This window comes from Pempheris klunzingeri, chromosome 19 (genome assembly GCF_042242105.1).
Source record: "Pempheris klunzingeri isolate RE-2024b chromosome 19, fPemKlu1.hap1, whole genome shotgun sequence".
Lineage (NCBI taxonomy): Eukaryota > Metazoa > Chordata > Actinopteri > Acropomatiformes > Pempheridae > Pempheris > Pempheris klunzingeri.
The window spans coordinates 13659347-13676988 of NC_092030.1; the positions used below are offsets into that span (position 1 = coordinate 13659347).

The 17642-nt window shown below is 38.9% G+C and overlaps 1 protein-coding gene across 1 annotated transcript in view; it reads right to left on the bottom strand.

Moving 5' to 3' along the window:
• Nucleotides 1-17642, bottom strand: part of LOC139218828 (astrotactin-2-like) — a 251718-nt gene that overhangs the window by 159350 nt on the left and 74726 nt on the right. Inside the window, exon 4 of the mRNA XM_070850535.1 lies at nucleotides 2300-2452. Coding sequence (XP_070706636.1) covers nucleotides 2300-2452 — 153 coding nt within the window. The remainder of the gene's footprint in view (nucleotides 1-2299; nucleotides 2453-17642) is intronic.

The window sequence follows — 17642 nt, forward strand, 5'->3', positions numbered from 1 at the left end:
TTAAAATAAAGGTGAATCAAGTTAACTCAGATACTGCTTTTTGCACCCCCACTTTTTGAGCAACTTGAATATTTTTAAACATTGCGGCAAGTTTGAATCAAAATTAGACATTTTTATTTCCAGGTAACATTTAATTTGACATTGATCATTTCTAAGTAAGAATGATTAGTCACGTATAAGAAGTCATGGTGTGTTCTTCGTATACATTCGCTCTATGTCTCTCTAGTCTATGCCTGGTATACTTCTCAAGAAATGAGAACTCTCTCAAGAAAAGGCATTCATTTCATTTATGCAGCACTTCCTTCCTGGTTCTGGCCAATTAACTTCACCCTTTAACCTCACTTCAACTAATAGAGTTTCCTCCTCAGTTTAAAAGTTTGCCTCATTATCATGTTTGTAGTATTGGCCAAAGCATTTGCACTGAGGACACATTTTCACCCCTAATTACAAGCCTGCAAAGGGAACCCTTTTACCATTGACCTCTGGGAGGACACCTCTCAGCACTGTCCTTCAGAGTTTTCAAGAGCTTGACCTGATTTAATTCTAGAGCCGGTATTTGCTCAGAAGGTTGACACAAGATACATTTTAATATTACAGTGTTAAATCCTCAACAGTAAATAAGATAAGCTGAAGTGTTCTAAATAATCAAGAATATAAACTCCCTCAACCATTGGCTATGTGACTGGAAGGATTAAGAATCCCTGTCTGACTAAATATGCATAATAAGAAGAATTGCTCTGTGTTGTGTTTTGCATCTACTCTAGATCTGTGTTGTATTTTGCATCTACTCTAGATGACAGTGATCAAGAGGACAGTAAGTTATTCTGCCAAAGGTAGGTGAACTCATCATGGTTAATGTCTCATTTTCAATGTTAATGTCTCACCGGTCATAACGGTGTGACCAATGACACAGAATGCATTTTTTTTCCAACATGTCTGATTCAAATTATTGCAACGTTCCTGGTAATGAACTGAATTAATTGCTGTGGCACAGGATGGTGTCCCCACTGAGTTCCATCTCAACACTGCATCAAACATACGTTTCCCACTATACTCCAATTCAATCTTTAATGAAAGAGTAAGATAACAGCAGGTTAGAATGGTATAGACAGCCCCCCCCCCCCTTCTTTTTTTTATACATATGATGAATAGCAATCATTCTTTAATCTTCTTTAATCAACTTATTAAAGATATTTTGAATTTAAGTGATGCTTGTACTTTTTTTATGCGCTCACCCAAGATACTTGGGTCTGTGTTCTCCATGCAAGATGTGAACAGGAATGATGAATATGCAAATTGATACATGCTCACTTGCAAATTATGAATCTAAAATCACTTTCTTTCTATGGTATCCCTGATGTGTCATACCTTTACACTACATCCTTTGTCTACATCAGTTTCATAACGTAAACAAACAAACAAAAGAAAATCTACATATTAAAAAGCTTTACAGATATCAAATGTTAAGTCACAAATACTTGAAGGAAACCAACTGTGAATGTTCGTCTAGAGATCACAGACTCAAGTGTTTGTTTGGAGTTTTCATATCGCTGTGTTGGCATATGTTTCCTCCCTTGTTACAAAATTATGCAGGTCAAGCAAAACTGAGCATCTGAATTACCTGTTCATGTGTATTGTCTGTTAGACTGAAATGAATGCGTCAAAATAAATTGAAAAAGTTTCATGTATTAATAATCTAAACGCTTTAGATACAATTTGGTGGAAGCATAAAACATATGTAACATGTAGTGTGCCGCACACTATTGTTATTGCACATACTATTCGTCCTTATGTTTTTCATGAACATCTCTTCAATTGCCAGCCCATAGCAGACTAGGAAAGTGTGCTCAGTAGAGTGCAGATCTCCATCAGGTGATCTCTGCTACACTTTATCATAACCTTATTTAAACCTATAACCACAGCCCCAAAATTTTTATCAGACATTTTTAGCACTTTTTAATACATTTTGTAGTTTAGGACTTTTATCTTAGGATCACAGTTTGGTTTTTTATGACTAACTCAAAAAGTGATTTTAAGGCAGAGTGGAAACAGCTATAACTTGTGGCCTCGTGCTTCTTTCATATTGCACACCGTCCCACAAAAGTATGCATCTGTTCAAAGGCAAATATCCAGCCCAAAACCACAAAATTAGTATCACAGAAGCGTCTGTAAATGTCAGTAAACATTGTCCAGTATGCACAGTAAAATAAATAGAACGTGCAAATATCATTAATTATCTTAACTGCAAGGTCTGTAACATTCTGTCAACAAACTTTTTGAAGTCATTTTTTGTTCCTACCTCTGGTGTGGCTAGGGACCCTTCGGCGGCCTGTTGATGAGCTGTGCATGACGTGCTGGTAGTGAGACATGTCTGTTGGCGTGTTGGGAACACGAAAACTGTCCTGGAACCTCTGCATCAAATCCTCGACTGACTCCGTGTTTGGGTCAATGGCTATGAAAAAGAGATCCAAAGTGAAAATGGCAGGCATGTCATGAGGCTTTAGAGTGAAAATCTTTTTGCAAATAGTAACAGACAGACCATAGTAATAATACATACACAGACACATACAGGCAACCCCTACCCCATCCAAAATAGCTTGCTTTATTTTTCTCTTCCTTTATTTCTTTTGGAAAGATAAGATATTTGGGTATGATATGCAAAATGAGCCACTAGGCTGTCCCATTTAGACACTGTAGAGAAGCAGCAGTGTTAGTTCGTCTGTTCCATTTTTTTCTGGCCTTTAAATGATTCTATCAATTCAATATTGCCTCATCTCTACAGGGATCCTGCCAACGCTTCCCCTGATGGCTCAGTCTCACTCTTCCTGATGAATGACTCCAAAACAATTGGCTGTGGGGAAAAGCAGGTATAGCAGAGAGATGACTTTGCTTCTCTTTTCTTACAATAGGAAATTACAAAAGGGAAGGACAGGAAATTCCTGTGACCTATCTAGTTATGTTCTGGCTGATTTATGCAAATATAGACTAATTACAAGGAGGCTATATTCTCCCCTCATAGTGTCTGACACACAAAAAAAAGGTTGAGACATAAGGCTTCCTAAAAAAGGTAGCGTTATTAAACTACGTATGAATCTATTACCTCTGCTGATAAATACCTTTATAGCCTTTTTTGTAGCGTTTGACAACTGTAGCTCAAAACAAAATGCTTGAAAAAGTGTGAAAACAGCTCTGTCTCCAAACCTACAGCAGTATAGCCATCTCAAAAGGATGGGGCCATTTATCACCCCAACTACCACTACCCCCCACCTATCATCAACATCTTTTGATCTGTCAGTCTGGCTCAGAGGTGTACTCTTTCCATGAATAATGGTGATGTGTTGCTCCCTGTGGATGCTCATCATGCATGCCAAAAGCTGTGCAAGAGTGGTGGAAGAGGGAGATGAGGAAGATAAGGGAGAAAGTGAAGAGGCAGAAGTATTCACGTTGTTTTTTTTATACTAAAAATGAAAAGTTAACGATAACAGATGCGTTACTGTTGGCTTCAGCACAAATAATATCTTTGCAGTGATACATATTTGTTCAGATTCATTTGCGGTCAAGCTAATCTCACTCTACTATGGTTAATGTTTTGTCACACAGGGAATTGTTCTTGGCATGTCTACGGTAATAGATCCCTGTAACCAGATGCAAGAGATGATGCAAAGTGACCCTGACCTCATTTCAGGGGAGAAATGTTGGCTCATGCCCTCCGGTCGGAGACATTTCTGCTTTGTAAAGCTTGTACAGTTTTTACAACCATTTTCAAGATTAACAAAATACCTTAAGATTGAAGAACAAACCATTGCTTCATTACACACCGAGCATTATCTGCATAGCAGTCATAACACTTTTGTAACATGAAGACGCATTAAAAACAAAACTGTCTAGTTTGTGAACTGTTCATGTCTCGTGACACTATGAGCGGTTCTAATGTTGAGCGAATGAGTGAAATTGGCTATGATGTGTTTTGGCTCTTCTGTTTTCTTTTTTTTAATACATACAATACAGTATCCACTTTACATTGGTTGTTGGGCCCCAGCCACCGGCCAGACGTATTGTATCAAACACCTCCTACATGATTAAAGGGGTGAAACACCCCAACAATTGATTTAAGATGCCCAGAAGACAGCCAAACACCAAATGTGGGTGGAGCAGTTGAACCGCACGATTCATTGAAGCACTATTGCCAAAAATGTGCCATATGTAGTCTAATGAAAAATGCAGTAATTTAGGTTGATAATTCCTCAGAGTTTGAGTAAGTGTTGACAGAATGGCCACATGTGCTCATTCATAAGAGATGGTCTTATGTCAGCATGGTCAAATTTAGGTCAAATTTAGGCACAAGGCTACGCTGAAGAATACATTTAGACATTGCTCTTGTCCTGTATCATTTTCTCTGCCTTAGAGGAGAAGAAATGCCTTTTGGGCGAGGGAAATGCTTTGAACAGAGCCATCATGCAGCAGTCAATTGCATTTCCCATTTATAATACAATAAAGGACAACAAAAATGTTTTGACTGAAATAACACTTTTTCCAGGTTGTATGATGCCTTTGATGCCGAAGCAGCTAGTGTAGCTGTTGCTTCTGGCAATGTTGTTGTAAGGTAATGTGTGTGTACTCCAACCCTTGGCTGTGAGCTGAATCTTCCTTCTGCTGAAGGAATGCATTTGAACACATGACACAGCAACTAAAAACAGGATTCCCCTACATTTTCTGGCATCATCTTGCAAAGGAGTTCCCATCCTCAGTTTTCTCCAAACCTGAGTTAGTTTTCACACCACTCGAAGTTTGACATGAGTGCATAGGATGGTTTGCAGTGCTGCAGAGAAGCTAGCTTGCATCTCTTTGGTTGATACATAATCTTACAGATTCGGTCCATGCAATATATACCAACAATACGTCAAGGAACTTGACGCACAAATGGTGAATTTCAAAGAAAATACAGATACAGATATTATTGTTCTAAAAAGTATCTCATATATTCTGATAATTACATTTGTTTCCGTCCATTGACTATATATGTTTGGAACTACAGTACCTTAACTCAAGACTTTCGCAGTACATACCAGGAAACTTTTATTCCAGAGCCTAGGGCACTAAGCAGTGCGGCTAAACAACCCAAATTTAATGTCTACCAGTCCCCTCTAGAGGCTCCTATTGACCTTCTGCCGGTGTTTACAGTTTACAGTGCATGGTGAGACCTGCAATATGAAAAAAAATGGGCTCCTTTCACTGCAAGAGAATGGTGCATGTTTAGATATTTGTTCACTGACAGACTACAAAGTGAATGCCAGCCCTGAGTGACTGCCAGAATTAGGCCCAGCAAGTTCAAAAGTAACTGTAGATCAGTTTAAAAGACTTAGAAGAAATTTAAAACGTTAATTGCCAGCAAGGAAACTTAGAAAATATCAAGAATTATATATATATATATATATATATATATATATATATATATATATATATATATATATATATATATATATATCTCACACAGTGAATTAGGGTATAGGCCTACACACATTCAGCCTACCCATGTTTGGCTGAACATTACATTCAGTTTTTTTGTGTTTTTAAAATCGAATGTCCCCGTGCCCTGAGGCAGGTGGTGATGTAGCTTGGGAGATGAATTACACTGAATCCACAGATAGATTACAGGAGCACAATCCATTTCGTATCGTGCCACATTTTATGCTAAACGGTAGGTTTTAAGGCACAGGTGTGCTGACCAAGGCCTTAAAGATGCTGCCTCTACACTTACACCTTAGCAAAATATGTTACTGCATTATATATTTTTAGTTATGATTCTAATCATTGCTGCGGTTGAAATAATTCTGCAAATCTCACACATTATAGCAACACTGAAAGCCAAGTAAGACAACACAGAGTAAACTAGATGAAATGACAAAGTGTTTACCCAAAGTGGAACAATAACAAATTGATTATTTTTTGTGTTGAAGGTGCAAATCAAAAGCATCTTCACCTCATACCAGTCTTGTCGGCACACGAGCTGAAGTGGTAGCCTTGAAAGGAAAGTGTGTAGACAACTGAGGCACTCAAAATGGTTATGTGAGCTTCATTCCCTGAGGGCAATTATTGTAGTGTTAGGCTAATTCAGGTATTTGGTGTTAGCAAACAAACAAGAAGGGAAGGAGTGGGTGGCACTTAAGCTTTGACCCGCCATGACTGAGGAGAGTGTGTCAAAGAATGTTTGAGGTTAACTGCTTGCATACATATTTCATGGCCTCCTGGTACTCTCTTTATCTATCTTCCTTTGTTCCGTTTTGTGGAATGAAGAAATGCTAGGCCACGCAAAAGTGAGTCACAGTCGCCTTGAAACAAATGTAATTTGTGTCTAAATGTTCTCACAGCCGTTTTGCTGATGCTTTATGGGTTTTTTTATCTTCGTCTTCCCCACATCTTAAATATCAACCATATTAAAAAACTAAAACATCATGATGGATGTGTTTGCACCATAATGTACATTTCATCTCGTAAAAGTGACACGTGTTCTTTGGCCAATATTGAAATATGCAGAGCAATGGAATGGAGCTTTGGAATTAATTCTAAGGTACAAGATAAAGTGAGACATGAATGTCTGCATTTGTCATCAGCAGAAAACACATGACACAAACAATATGAGTTCATTTTTTTGCAGTGTTCTTCCTCCTGTGGGCCTCTCACTATTTTTCTATTATTCCCCAATTTCTCTCCTCTGTCAGAGGCAGCTACCAGGATATTTTATTCTGACATTTGTTTTTCCCCAGACCAAGTCCACACTGGCTTCTCATTTTGAGTTCAATGTCAGCTAAAGCTCTGGTGCCTTTATTTTCTCCTTTTCATCTCTCTTATCTGCAGTTACTCCCTTATCAGTGCTGAGTGTGTGTTAACAGTGTCTCATAAGCAGTGGATGTCAACAGCAGGCTGCCTCAGTCAACCTATTCCTGGTGAGAAAATTCAGCTATAGACTTTTGGCTTTCGTGAAGGTGCTTATGAGTATGCATGTGTGTGTTTTTGTGTATGTAAATGTCTATGTCTTTCTAAACTCCCAATTCGTTTTATTTTCTTTTTTCCTGTCAATGGAGTGTGTATACTTTCACAGCTGTGTGGAAAGCACAGCAGTTAAAATTAAGTGGACTCCAGATCCCATTTTCATGTTTTCATGGACCAGAGTATGGAAATAGCTATCAAACCGAATGATTTCAGTGCAAGCAGTGCAACAAATAAATAAATAAACAAACAATAATTTGAAGCTTCATGAGATCCTCAAAGAAGACAATTATGTTCTAACTCTACCATCACATCCAATGTTAGAACCATGCAACATTAAGCATCTGAACAGGATGTTGCAGAAGCGTCCACTCCAAACATAATAACAGCCAATCTGCTTTTTTATCCTCCCATTTTCTGCATCTCTGACACTCTCCCTCCCTCCCTCCCCTGGGGCCTCATTGGTGAGCAACACACTCAACCAGGCCCAGAGAGGTAAAGTGTGCTGCCATTTGCTTTTTGATGGAGATGTACTCAGTGTTATCATTATGGGTCCACCAAGATGGCAGGAATGCCTCACTAGCCGGGCAAAACACAAAAGGTTTGCTACTCACTGTCAGACTGCTGTGTAATGGTGTTTACAATAGGTAGGCTATTACAGATATGCACCAACAAAAAAGACAAAGACTTTTGTCAATACTCAAAATATAAATATATACTTTCTTTCTTTACAAATAGGCATTTTAACACTGCTACTCACTCATGAGTGCCAAAACAATTGACAGTTTTAGGTAAATAACTGCAGGGTATACGCTTCCAGGGGCAGCATGGTGGTGCTGTGGTTAGCACTGTTGCCTCACAGCAAGAAGGTCCCGGGTTCCAATCCCGGTTTGAAACCGGGGTCTTTCCCATGCTAGCATGGGTTCTCCCCGGGTACTCCGGCTTCCTCCCACAATCCAAAGACATGCACATTAGGTTAATTGGTAACTCTAAAAAATTCCCCGTGTGAGAGTGAAAGGTTGTCTGTCTGTATGTGGCCCTGCGATTGGCTGGCGACCAGTCCAGGGTGTACCCCGCCTCTCGCCCGAAGTCAGCTGGGATAGGCTCCAGCTCCCCCCGTGACCCTGACGGATAAGCGGTATAGAAAATGGATGGATGGATGGATATACGCTTCCATGCGTTTTCAAAATTACTTCTCATATCTGAGGAAATCTAACAGAATCTAACAGTACTGGATGAGTCTGTCCCTTTAATTATTCGCGCATTGCAAATTCCCACATCAATCTCTCCTTTAAGGTTATGGGTGGGAGACTCTTCCAATTTGAACAAATCTGACATTGTTATTTTCCTTTGATTGGTGAAAAGTATTTACTTTCTGGAAAAAAAAATGATGACAGGCAAACAAGACCAAGGAAAATGTAAGTGGCAGAATATAGCTTAAATAATCATAATACTGTAAGGACATGAAAACTGATTGATTTACCATTTACCCCAGTGCGATTAATTTAGGACAAGTATTCATGAGAATCCAGTACACAATATGCCACAATCAAAACCGTTCGATCTGTTATCTGTTGTATTTACTGACAATACAGTTGCCTTAGTTGCTGTTACAACTTCTACTAATACAATATTAACAGTATGCTAATAATAAATGTGAATGGTGTGATGTAAGTTAACACCATCAACAGAGAATGTAGCAATAAATGAATGCACACATGTATGTCTTTCATTGAAAGACTCATGGGTAAAGCACTGATATGCAGAATCAGAGGTTTCTAAAAATATATTGCTGGGTATCACAACAAACACTAATACAATGATGCCTGGATCTGATGCCTGTACCTTTAAAGAAAGTGATACCCAGCACCAGGAAGGGCAACAGTTGTTCTGTCAGCAGAAAATACACTGAAGGACTAGCTACTCCAAAAAGCCAAACGAACAAGACTAGGCTGGCTTCCACCAAATCGCTGATACAGCCTATGGGAATTACTGTCTGTCAGAAACTGAAACCTTTGACCATGACTCCCAGTCCATAAATAGTGCTTGACCCTTATTTCTCTTAGGCTCAAGAAGATATTTCCTCTCTGCTGAAAGTCAGTGAGACACAAGGCAACATTTTCAGGCTCTTCAACATTGCCCTGTGCCCTGAGGCAGGTGGTGATAGGGTAAGGCTTGCAGTGCAGCTTGGAAGATGGATTACAGTGCTCTGAATACACACACATATGTTAGTCGACTCTATAGCATCCATTCCATATTATACCACATTTTGTGCTAAAGTGCTTATTTTAGGGTACACGATGTTGACCGAGAAACTACACAATTAATCAGGCCTTAACCTAATGTATTTATGTTCTTAAAGATTATGGTATTGCTTCTATTATCAACTTTTGTGAGAACACACTTCTGCATTAACGTTTTGGCAATTTGATACAATTCTATTACAAAAACACAGAAAAATGAGTGATTGCAAAGCCCTGGCACCATTTAAAATGTAGGATAAAGGTTTAATATCATCCATATATCTAATAATACCAAGACAGCCTAATGTATCCTAAATAAAATGACAAATGTTTACCCAAAGTGGAACATATACAGTAATATCACTGAACATATTGATAATACTATTCCACGTCCTTCACATGCATGTTTTGATAATTATGGACATTTCTTATTCAAAGCCACCCTGCCAGGCAGTCCGACAGCATTGATATTCACAGAAGCAGATGTATCCACAAAGGAAATTGTTGGGCACATTTCTGTAGATCTTTGGACCCTACAAACCCCTGCTGTTTTAATTTGGAGCAAATCTGTGGGAGCAAAAGAAACTGTGAGTTGTTGAAATTAAATTTCTGCAGATTTCTATTTTTTTCATTATATTTCCTGTATTACTCCCTTTCTCGCATCTTTGCTTTGCCTGTACCTCCAACACACACACACACACACACACACACACACACACACACACACACACACACACCATCTATTAGCATCTCTATTTCCTTGTTTTCTCTCCTCCCATTCATGGTCTTGGGATCAAATCAGTGAAGAGCAAATCAATGGAAAGGAAATGGGGGCTTTCCTGAGCTCTGATTCCCTCTGTGAGTTATTAAATTTGCCATTGTTTTAATAGGAGCGGTCAAGTCTAGCTCTCTGACAAAGCTCTGACAGCGCTGCCTCTGAAAGTGTGACAGGTACATGAGAAGCGAGTAAGAGGTTAGACAGATACAAAGGAAAAGACAAAAATGTCGGCGAAGACAAGGGATCCAGAGTTGAATAGAGAATGACAGAGAAGGAGAGAGATAGAACCAGAGAAGTGGGAGGAAAAGATGGGTAGACAGTGGATGCCATGGGTGTGGAGGGCAAGACAAGGAGGATGACGTTGGGAATGAGATGCAGACATAAGAGAGCTGGGAAGGATTAAAGGAAAGGTTAAAGGAGCATAAGCTGACCTTAACCCTCAGAAAAAAATCGACTGGGAAATAATAATCGTGAGGACAGTAATCACAGAAGGAAAAGGGCTAGAATAGGAAAGGCTGAGCTTCAATACTCAGTAAGAGAGAGAGAGAGAATAAAGTAAGAAGGAATCAGTGAAACAGGGGAAAATAAAATCAGTCAAAGGAAAAGGATGTACTGCATGTTGATATCGGAAAAAGGACACAAATAGGAGGGTGAAGTACAGTTACAGCTGAGCAACAGTTCAGGACTGTGGTTTCTCTCCATTTTTTTTTTTTTAATCAACATTTGTAAGAATAATGAGGATGATTCCGAATTGTACTCATATGATAGAATAATTTCAGAAATCTTAATGAATGAAAATTGATCATTTCCAATCTTAGGTTTGTAAGTATTGCTCACTAATCACAAAATAGCGGTGTGAATGGGTGAATGAGGATGTCATGTAAAGCGCTTTGAATAGTTGAAATAACTAGAAAGGCGCTATACAAATGCAGACCATTTACCATTTATTGTGCCACAATGATGGCTACAACTTATATTAAAAAAGAAGAAGAAAATCAGAAGAAATACCAAAGGGGTGATGCTGAAGGCACTTCCACTGTTATAGTACATCCATGCTATAGTACAAGAAATCCCTTAAACAGTGGCTCAGTTGGAGGCAACAAACTTTAAAATGGTTTGGCAGGAGATTAAACAAGAAAGATGGATACCCCAAAGTGGGAGAAATTGCAAGTTTGACAATTTCTCTCCTTACATCATTGGAAGAAAGACATGGATGGCAGTGCATTCTTCCCCTATGAGGATTGCCGAGACAGTACAGAATGAAAACATATTGACAATTGAAAACACTTTAAGACATCTGGAGGACTTAGAAAAACACCAAGAACAGACAGAAACTCCCCCGCTCTGCCCCGTGTCTTTCTTTTCTCTGTAGGATTTGAACATTTACTGTCTCATGCCTTGTCATTCCCAGACACTGGAAAGCATGTAATGTCCCATCTTCATCCAGAGACTTTTCCTTTCTGCTAGCTTTTGCCTCTGCTTGTATATTTTAAGGCCTCTGCTGTTTGCAGAGGAGCAAGAATAAAGTGCTATCTATAGCTCTGCTCTTGCCATGGGCCAGAATAAAATATGGATGTGTCTCCCCATGCTGCGCCAGCTGAACATTGCAGGCCAAGTTCTGACCTCCAGCTGCTCCAGACAGGCTTATGCTCCTAACTGACAATCACAAATAAGCCCAGGTCATGGAAAGGGAGATGAGATCCAACTTATATGCATATTTTAAATAAATGTGTCTGTTGTGACAGTGTGGAAGACGGTGACTCAAAAAAAAGTAGCGGTGGATTAATTTTAAACTAAATTTTAAACAAGTAACAATGCCACAGTGATGTGCAACTTATTTCCTGGCAGGAAACACCTAGAAACACCAAGTGTAAAGCCTGGAGGCAATATTCTGCAGAGGGCAGATCAGTAGCTGGAGGTGGTAAGGAAATGCTGATACAGAAACAATTTTTAAACACATGATTGTTTTTAGGATTTTGACTTTTCCGCAATAAAAAAAAAAAAAAAGGTGTAAACTCTGCATGTGAGTTAAGTGGCATTGTAAGTGGTCTTTCAAATCTGGATCACGTGCAAAGTCAAATGCATGCAAATACGTTCTCCTTACACATACAATCTCTCTCAACAAGCTGTCAAATGAACTCTACAAGCTGTCAAATACTGAGAACCTCTGAAACTGAACCTTGCCAGTGTTTTTTCTACTTTTACAAGACTCAAATATGCATACTGAGAATTGCTCATCACACACCAGACTATGCCTCTTCGCACTACCTGCTTTGCTTGGGCAATTCAGTCATAGCAGTCATTTTCATCAGATCCTTATCCAAGATCAGCACCAAGATTGTTTTCATTGAAATATGAGTATGTAACTCATCATACTCAGGCACATTTCACAGACCTCCTCTAGAGGACCTCTAACCTAACAGATTCAGGGCAAATGGCAAAAATCCAGCGCTGCTCTGGGGAACTCTTCTGTATCCAGCTAGCAAAAATGGCAAGTATTTATTCCATTTCTCTCTGGTTTCCAAAAATTTTGCTCAGTGTTGCATTGGAACACTCTACTAGTCTGTGAGTGGTAAAAAGTGGTTCCCTGTTTGGAGCTGAAGACTGCACAGCTCATAAAAATGGGATTCTGGTCAGTAAGGATGTTTTTGTCTGGACCTGATTGAAAACTCTAAGCATGACCGGAGCCAATTGCTTAGCTGTTACCTCTTTCAAAGGGTAGGTTTCCGCATAATCATCGCATAGAAATGTGAGTCAAAACACTGCTATTCTGCTCCTGGATTATAGCCTCCTCCACCTGTCATCTGTCTCTCTGTGTGCAGCTGCACGAGGCTTTTGAACATCTTAGCCAAGGTGACCAGTCGGCAGACAAGTGGGGTTGATACCTGACTAAAAGCCATCCTCTACAGATCCTTCAGTGGCATCTTTCTGCATTCTGGTGGTTTTTAGGAGACATCCATTCATTTCTCTTGACATCTGACACCACGACTGAAGAGTGGTGAAGTGGTGAGGCATTTATCATCACCTGATGTATAATTAAATTCTTTCATTTCACATATTCTTTGTTTTCATCTGAATACTTATCTTCTCAAAAAGCACTGTGGATAGTGTCTTTTTCCAACAATTGATTGTAATTCTTAGCAGTATCTTAGTGTAATGTGGGATATCTAAAAGTAGTATGTACTCTGTTTTGTAGTTTGTGGCTTTGGAAGACTGCAGATTCTATATTTTACTCTATGACAGTTTTGTGTATTCTACTGTTCAACATGACTCCAACAGACTAAACTGATCTCACCCTTTAAAAACTAATTCTTGTCATGCCACTTATTTTGAATATGCTTAATTACAGTCTGGGATTTTCTTTTTATGATTGTTTATGGCACTTAAATGATATAATTATATACCATATCATATCTTAAATGGTAAAACTATGTTTAAGTTTTGACAGATTCTAAACAGAACAGAAAAAAAAACATTATTTAATTATTATTAAAATTATTTCCAGATCCTGTTATTGTGTTACTGGGAAATTTCCGGCAAATGTAGGAGTGGAAATGAAGCAGAAAAGACATTATGCAAATATAATTACGATAGGGTGCCAATTTATCACACACTGAGATAATTCATCACACCCAGAAACAATCCAGTTAATTTAATACGCTGCAAGCAACAGTATTTTTCCTACAATTGCATATTGACCAAAGGCAGGCTGAGGGGAACAGCTGCCAGTCTGGATTCTTTCATGAGCAACCCAAAATGTAAGGGTATTCATATGCATGGTGGCTTAGACAGAAGGCCGTGTTTTACACTTAATTTAAGGCAATTTAAGGCATGCATATATTCAAATCTGCAATATTTCAGTTGTCTTATAGTGTATTTACGATGGCATAACCAGGTCTGTTAATATCAGCTATAAATCATTGTTCAGTTTTCATTCCCTCTGTCTTTATAATTACTAAGAGAGACGAAACATTATTTATTTAGGGGTCCAAGCTTTTAACTTTTACTTTTAATAGATGGTTCGCTGCTTTTCCACTTTAGCTTATTTCTGTTTTCTTACCTAAAGTAACTGCATTCAAAAGTTCAAAAAAGCGAACAGTTTAAATAAGAAGCATAATAACTTTAATGAACAAAGAGTCTTTGAAATACTGGGAGCATAGAGACAGTGAAGGATATATTGACCATTAGGTTCAGTTAGATGCTTGTCCACAATGTGGAAAATTGTCTTTGGCTTCGGTTCAAACAACATGGGTTACAAATAAGACAATAGCGAAAAACAGTCAAAAAGACTGGGAAAGCTTGAAGTTCATCCATAGGCAATTAAATACAGTCCAATAGGCCTATCACAAAAGGTACAAAGCAGAAATTCTGTAAATATAAGACTAATTCAGCAAGGGGTGAGGTAAGTGAGTGACCCTATACGATTGACTATGTATTTAACAACAACTTAACTGCACTTCATTCAACTTTAGAGGTATGGATTTAATCTGCAGGTTCAAAATGAGACCAAACTTTTCTAGCCGATTGCCAGAATGTTGATCACTTGGGGCCCCGACATGTTGGCTCAGAGTGAGGTCATTACAGTCAGTAGAATAGGTTTTTTGAACATGATGAATTACAGCAACCGTGAGATGTTGTTCAGCATACAGACATATATGTGCGCAAAAATATTAGGCTGATTGGTCAGGTAGTTTGAGAGATTAGCCTTGGACAGAAAGACAGACAGACAGACACTTATGTCTGGCGGAGATGATAAATAAAACTCTAGCATAATATGTAGTCAGTTGGCGAATGTTATTCTTACAGTTGCATCATCAGTACATGTTGCTTTTTATATGCAAATTAGAGGGGGGCAAGATGACAGGCCACATATTTACGGAATTTCCCCTGGGGGATTAATAAAGTATATTGATTGATATGGTGTTAGGTGCTTTGACAGAACTGTATAGAACCTTTTATATGCATTTGCACAGAACAGAGTGAACACTATAGGAGGAGTTCGGTACAGTGCTGTAGTCCAGAAGAGCTGAAAAAAATGAGCGATAACACTTGGCAACCGAGGGGCACAATCTTTAAACGTTCGCCTGGTCAGGCCATCAGGTTTGTTTAGTGCAGGCAAGGCTAACTCCATTTTCGTGCCTGTATGAACTAATGGAGCAAGAACTAATGAAGCTTCATACTTGGGAAACAGACGTACAACACTGTGATCTGACTTATCCAGCGGAAGGTGACACACAGCCTTGTAAGCATCAGCCCACAGGTGGATTTAGTAGGGCAGTTTGCATGCTGTTGAAAGGGGGGTAAATGACTTGAAAGATCACAGAGGGTGACATCTCCAAAAATAAACAGCAGCTGATTTGAAAAAAGGGGGCATGTTATTCTAGCTTTCTCTTATTTTGGTCGCTTGCTTCCCTTTGTCTGGGCTGGGAGTGTGGATTACAATGATAGTGATCTGGATTCCCTCAATAAATAGATTGGTCTTAAAGACACAGATATAAGTCCATAGTTGAGGGTGCTTACTTGCTTATGGATATGACATTATGTTTCCCAGCTGTTATCCACAAAAATATATAGGCTACCACCTATGTTGTGTATTCCCTTTACCCATTTGTGTCCTCTTTTATCCAAAATTTCTGTTAAACATATCAGATTTGCTCCATCTAAAGTCACAGTCATATTCAACTTTTGCTGTCGGTTCATCAATTTTGTTGTTCAGCGAGTGCATGTTTGACAGAGTAATCACCAGCAAAGGAGGCCGACAGCCACGTCTTCACGGTCTTTCTCACACACCTCCTCTCAATCCTGGTTCCTTTATTTTAATCAATATCCTTGTCCTGGGATTTTTGATCCGCCCAGTGCAGTCATCCAGTACATCTTAAAGCAGGCAACCAATTTTTGCTTGAGGTCGGAGGGATAACTAGTGATCACGGGTATAGGCGAGCACGCCGTTCTTTGAATTTAATCTGAAACTTGCTGCAATTCAGATGGCTACTAGACATATAGCCATCCATAGTGTGGGAGATCTAATTTCCGAGCAGCTCCAAGTAAATACTGAAGTTTATTTTGAAGAAAAACACACAAAATAAAAAACATACTAAAACATATTCCATTCCGGTTGAGCAAGCCAAACCACATTTCAAAACAGCCTCATGAAGATGGCTCATGAGTTGTCATACAATCGACCCATGTGGTGTGGTATGGCCTTGGTGCTTACTAAAGCATCTCTACTGGCATGTCTTATTTTTTTATGTCTGTGTCTCGGGCATGTCAGATCAGATTATATTATTTCCCCAACTTATTATATTCTTGTTTTTGTCAGCTGTAAATCATCTTATCAGTTGCGACACTGTGCATGGGATAGATTTGCTCATTTTGTGCTCCTTTAAAACTTGTACAAACACTGTGTGACACCTGAAATTGCAGAAGCTATGATTGATGAAACTGACACCGACTGTTTTCACACCGACGTTGGCAAGAAACACTACAATTTTATAATGAACTGCAGAAAAAGAATACCAATTCATACCAATATCTTAGAAAATGATTTTAACGCACAGTCGACATGCTTGATCTTGATCAGGCAGTGATCTACATGCATATCTTTAAATCATTTTATTCATCTCACTACGCTGCCCTCACCGACAACACACAACTTCAATGCTTCCTGTAGATGGGGCAAAAGGAAGAATGGGAAGTCTTTGTAATTAACTCCTATCTATTTATCATGGGGAACGATGACAAGGCTGATTCCATATTAATCAAAACATTACCCTGAGCTAGCTAGAGTGTGCCAAGCTGGCAGCCATTTCTCATCAATGATGTCACATTAGCGATCTGAAGCTTGACACTGGATTATTACTCTCCAGTCTTGAGTTCAATTAGAGCTCAGTAAACACTTGATAAGCTTGGTAATGACAGTGGTCTTGTGGGTGATGAAACTATTCTTTTTATTTCTTGGTTGCTACTTAATTTCTCTTGTGAGTAACAACAGATAATTACCACTGTAAATCTAAAATATAAAGTAGTATGAAATTCCCCTTATTTATGAAATATATAGAAGTTGATATCTGGATGGTTTATTCCTGCTATGACCTTGGTCTCCCAAAGTCTCAAATGAAAACAAAAAAAAAAATGTCAGGCTAAATGCTCGCTCTGGTTTAGTCGTTTTATGTCCTGAATAAAGGAAATGATGCTCCCTCCCCCATGCTTCAGTTGTAGAAAAACTGGAAAAACAAACAACATACTGTAGTTCTTGGAGTCAGGGGGGAAATGAGTGTTTTTGTTTAGCATGTGTGGAGTGGCTCCACAGGCGGGGAAGAAATTTAAATCCACTGTACTAGCTAGGGATCTTTGTCAAACTGCATGGCTCTCTTTTGTCTATTCATAAGCAGTATTTAGTTACATGTTTGCTTCCTCAAAGTTGTAAAATCTAAGTATTTTTCGGCAGATTCTCAGCGGGTTACATGTGGTGCCCAAGGTTTGATCTGTGTTTATAATGTAAAATAAAGACCCGGTAATTGCGTTCAACAGTTATTACAAACAACATCATTTCACTGAAAGGGATAAGAGGCACAACAGGAGAGCCTTTGGGGATATTGAAATGCTTAACTATAGCAGAAACTCACTGGCCAAGC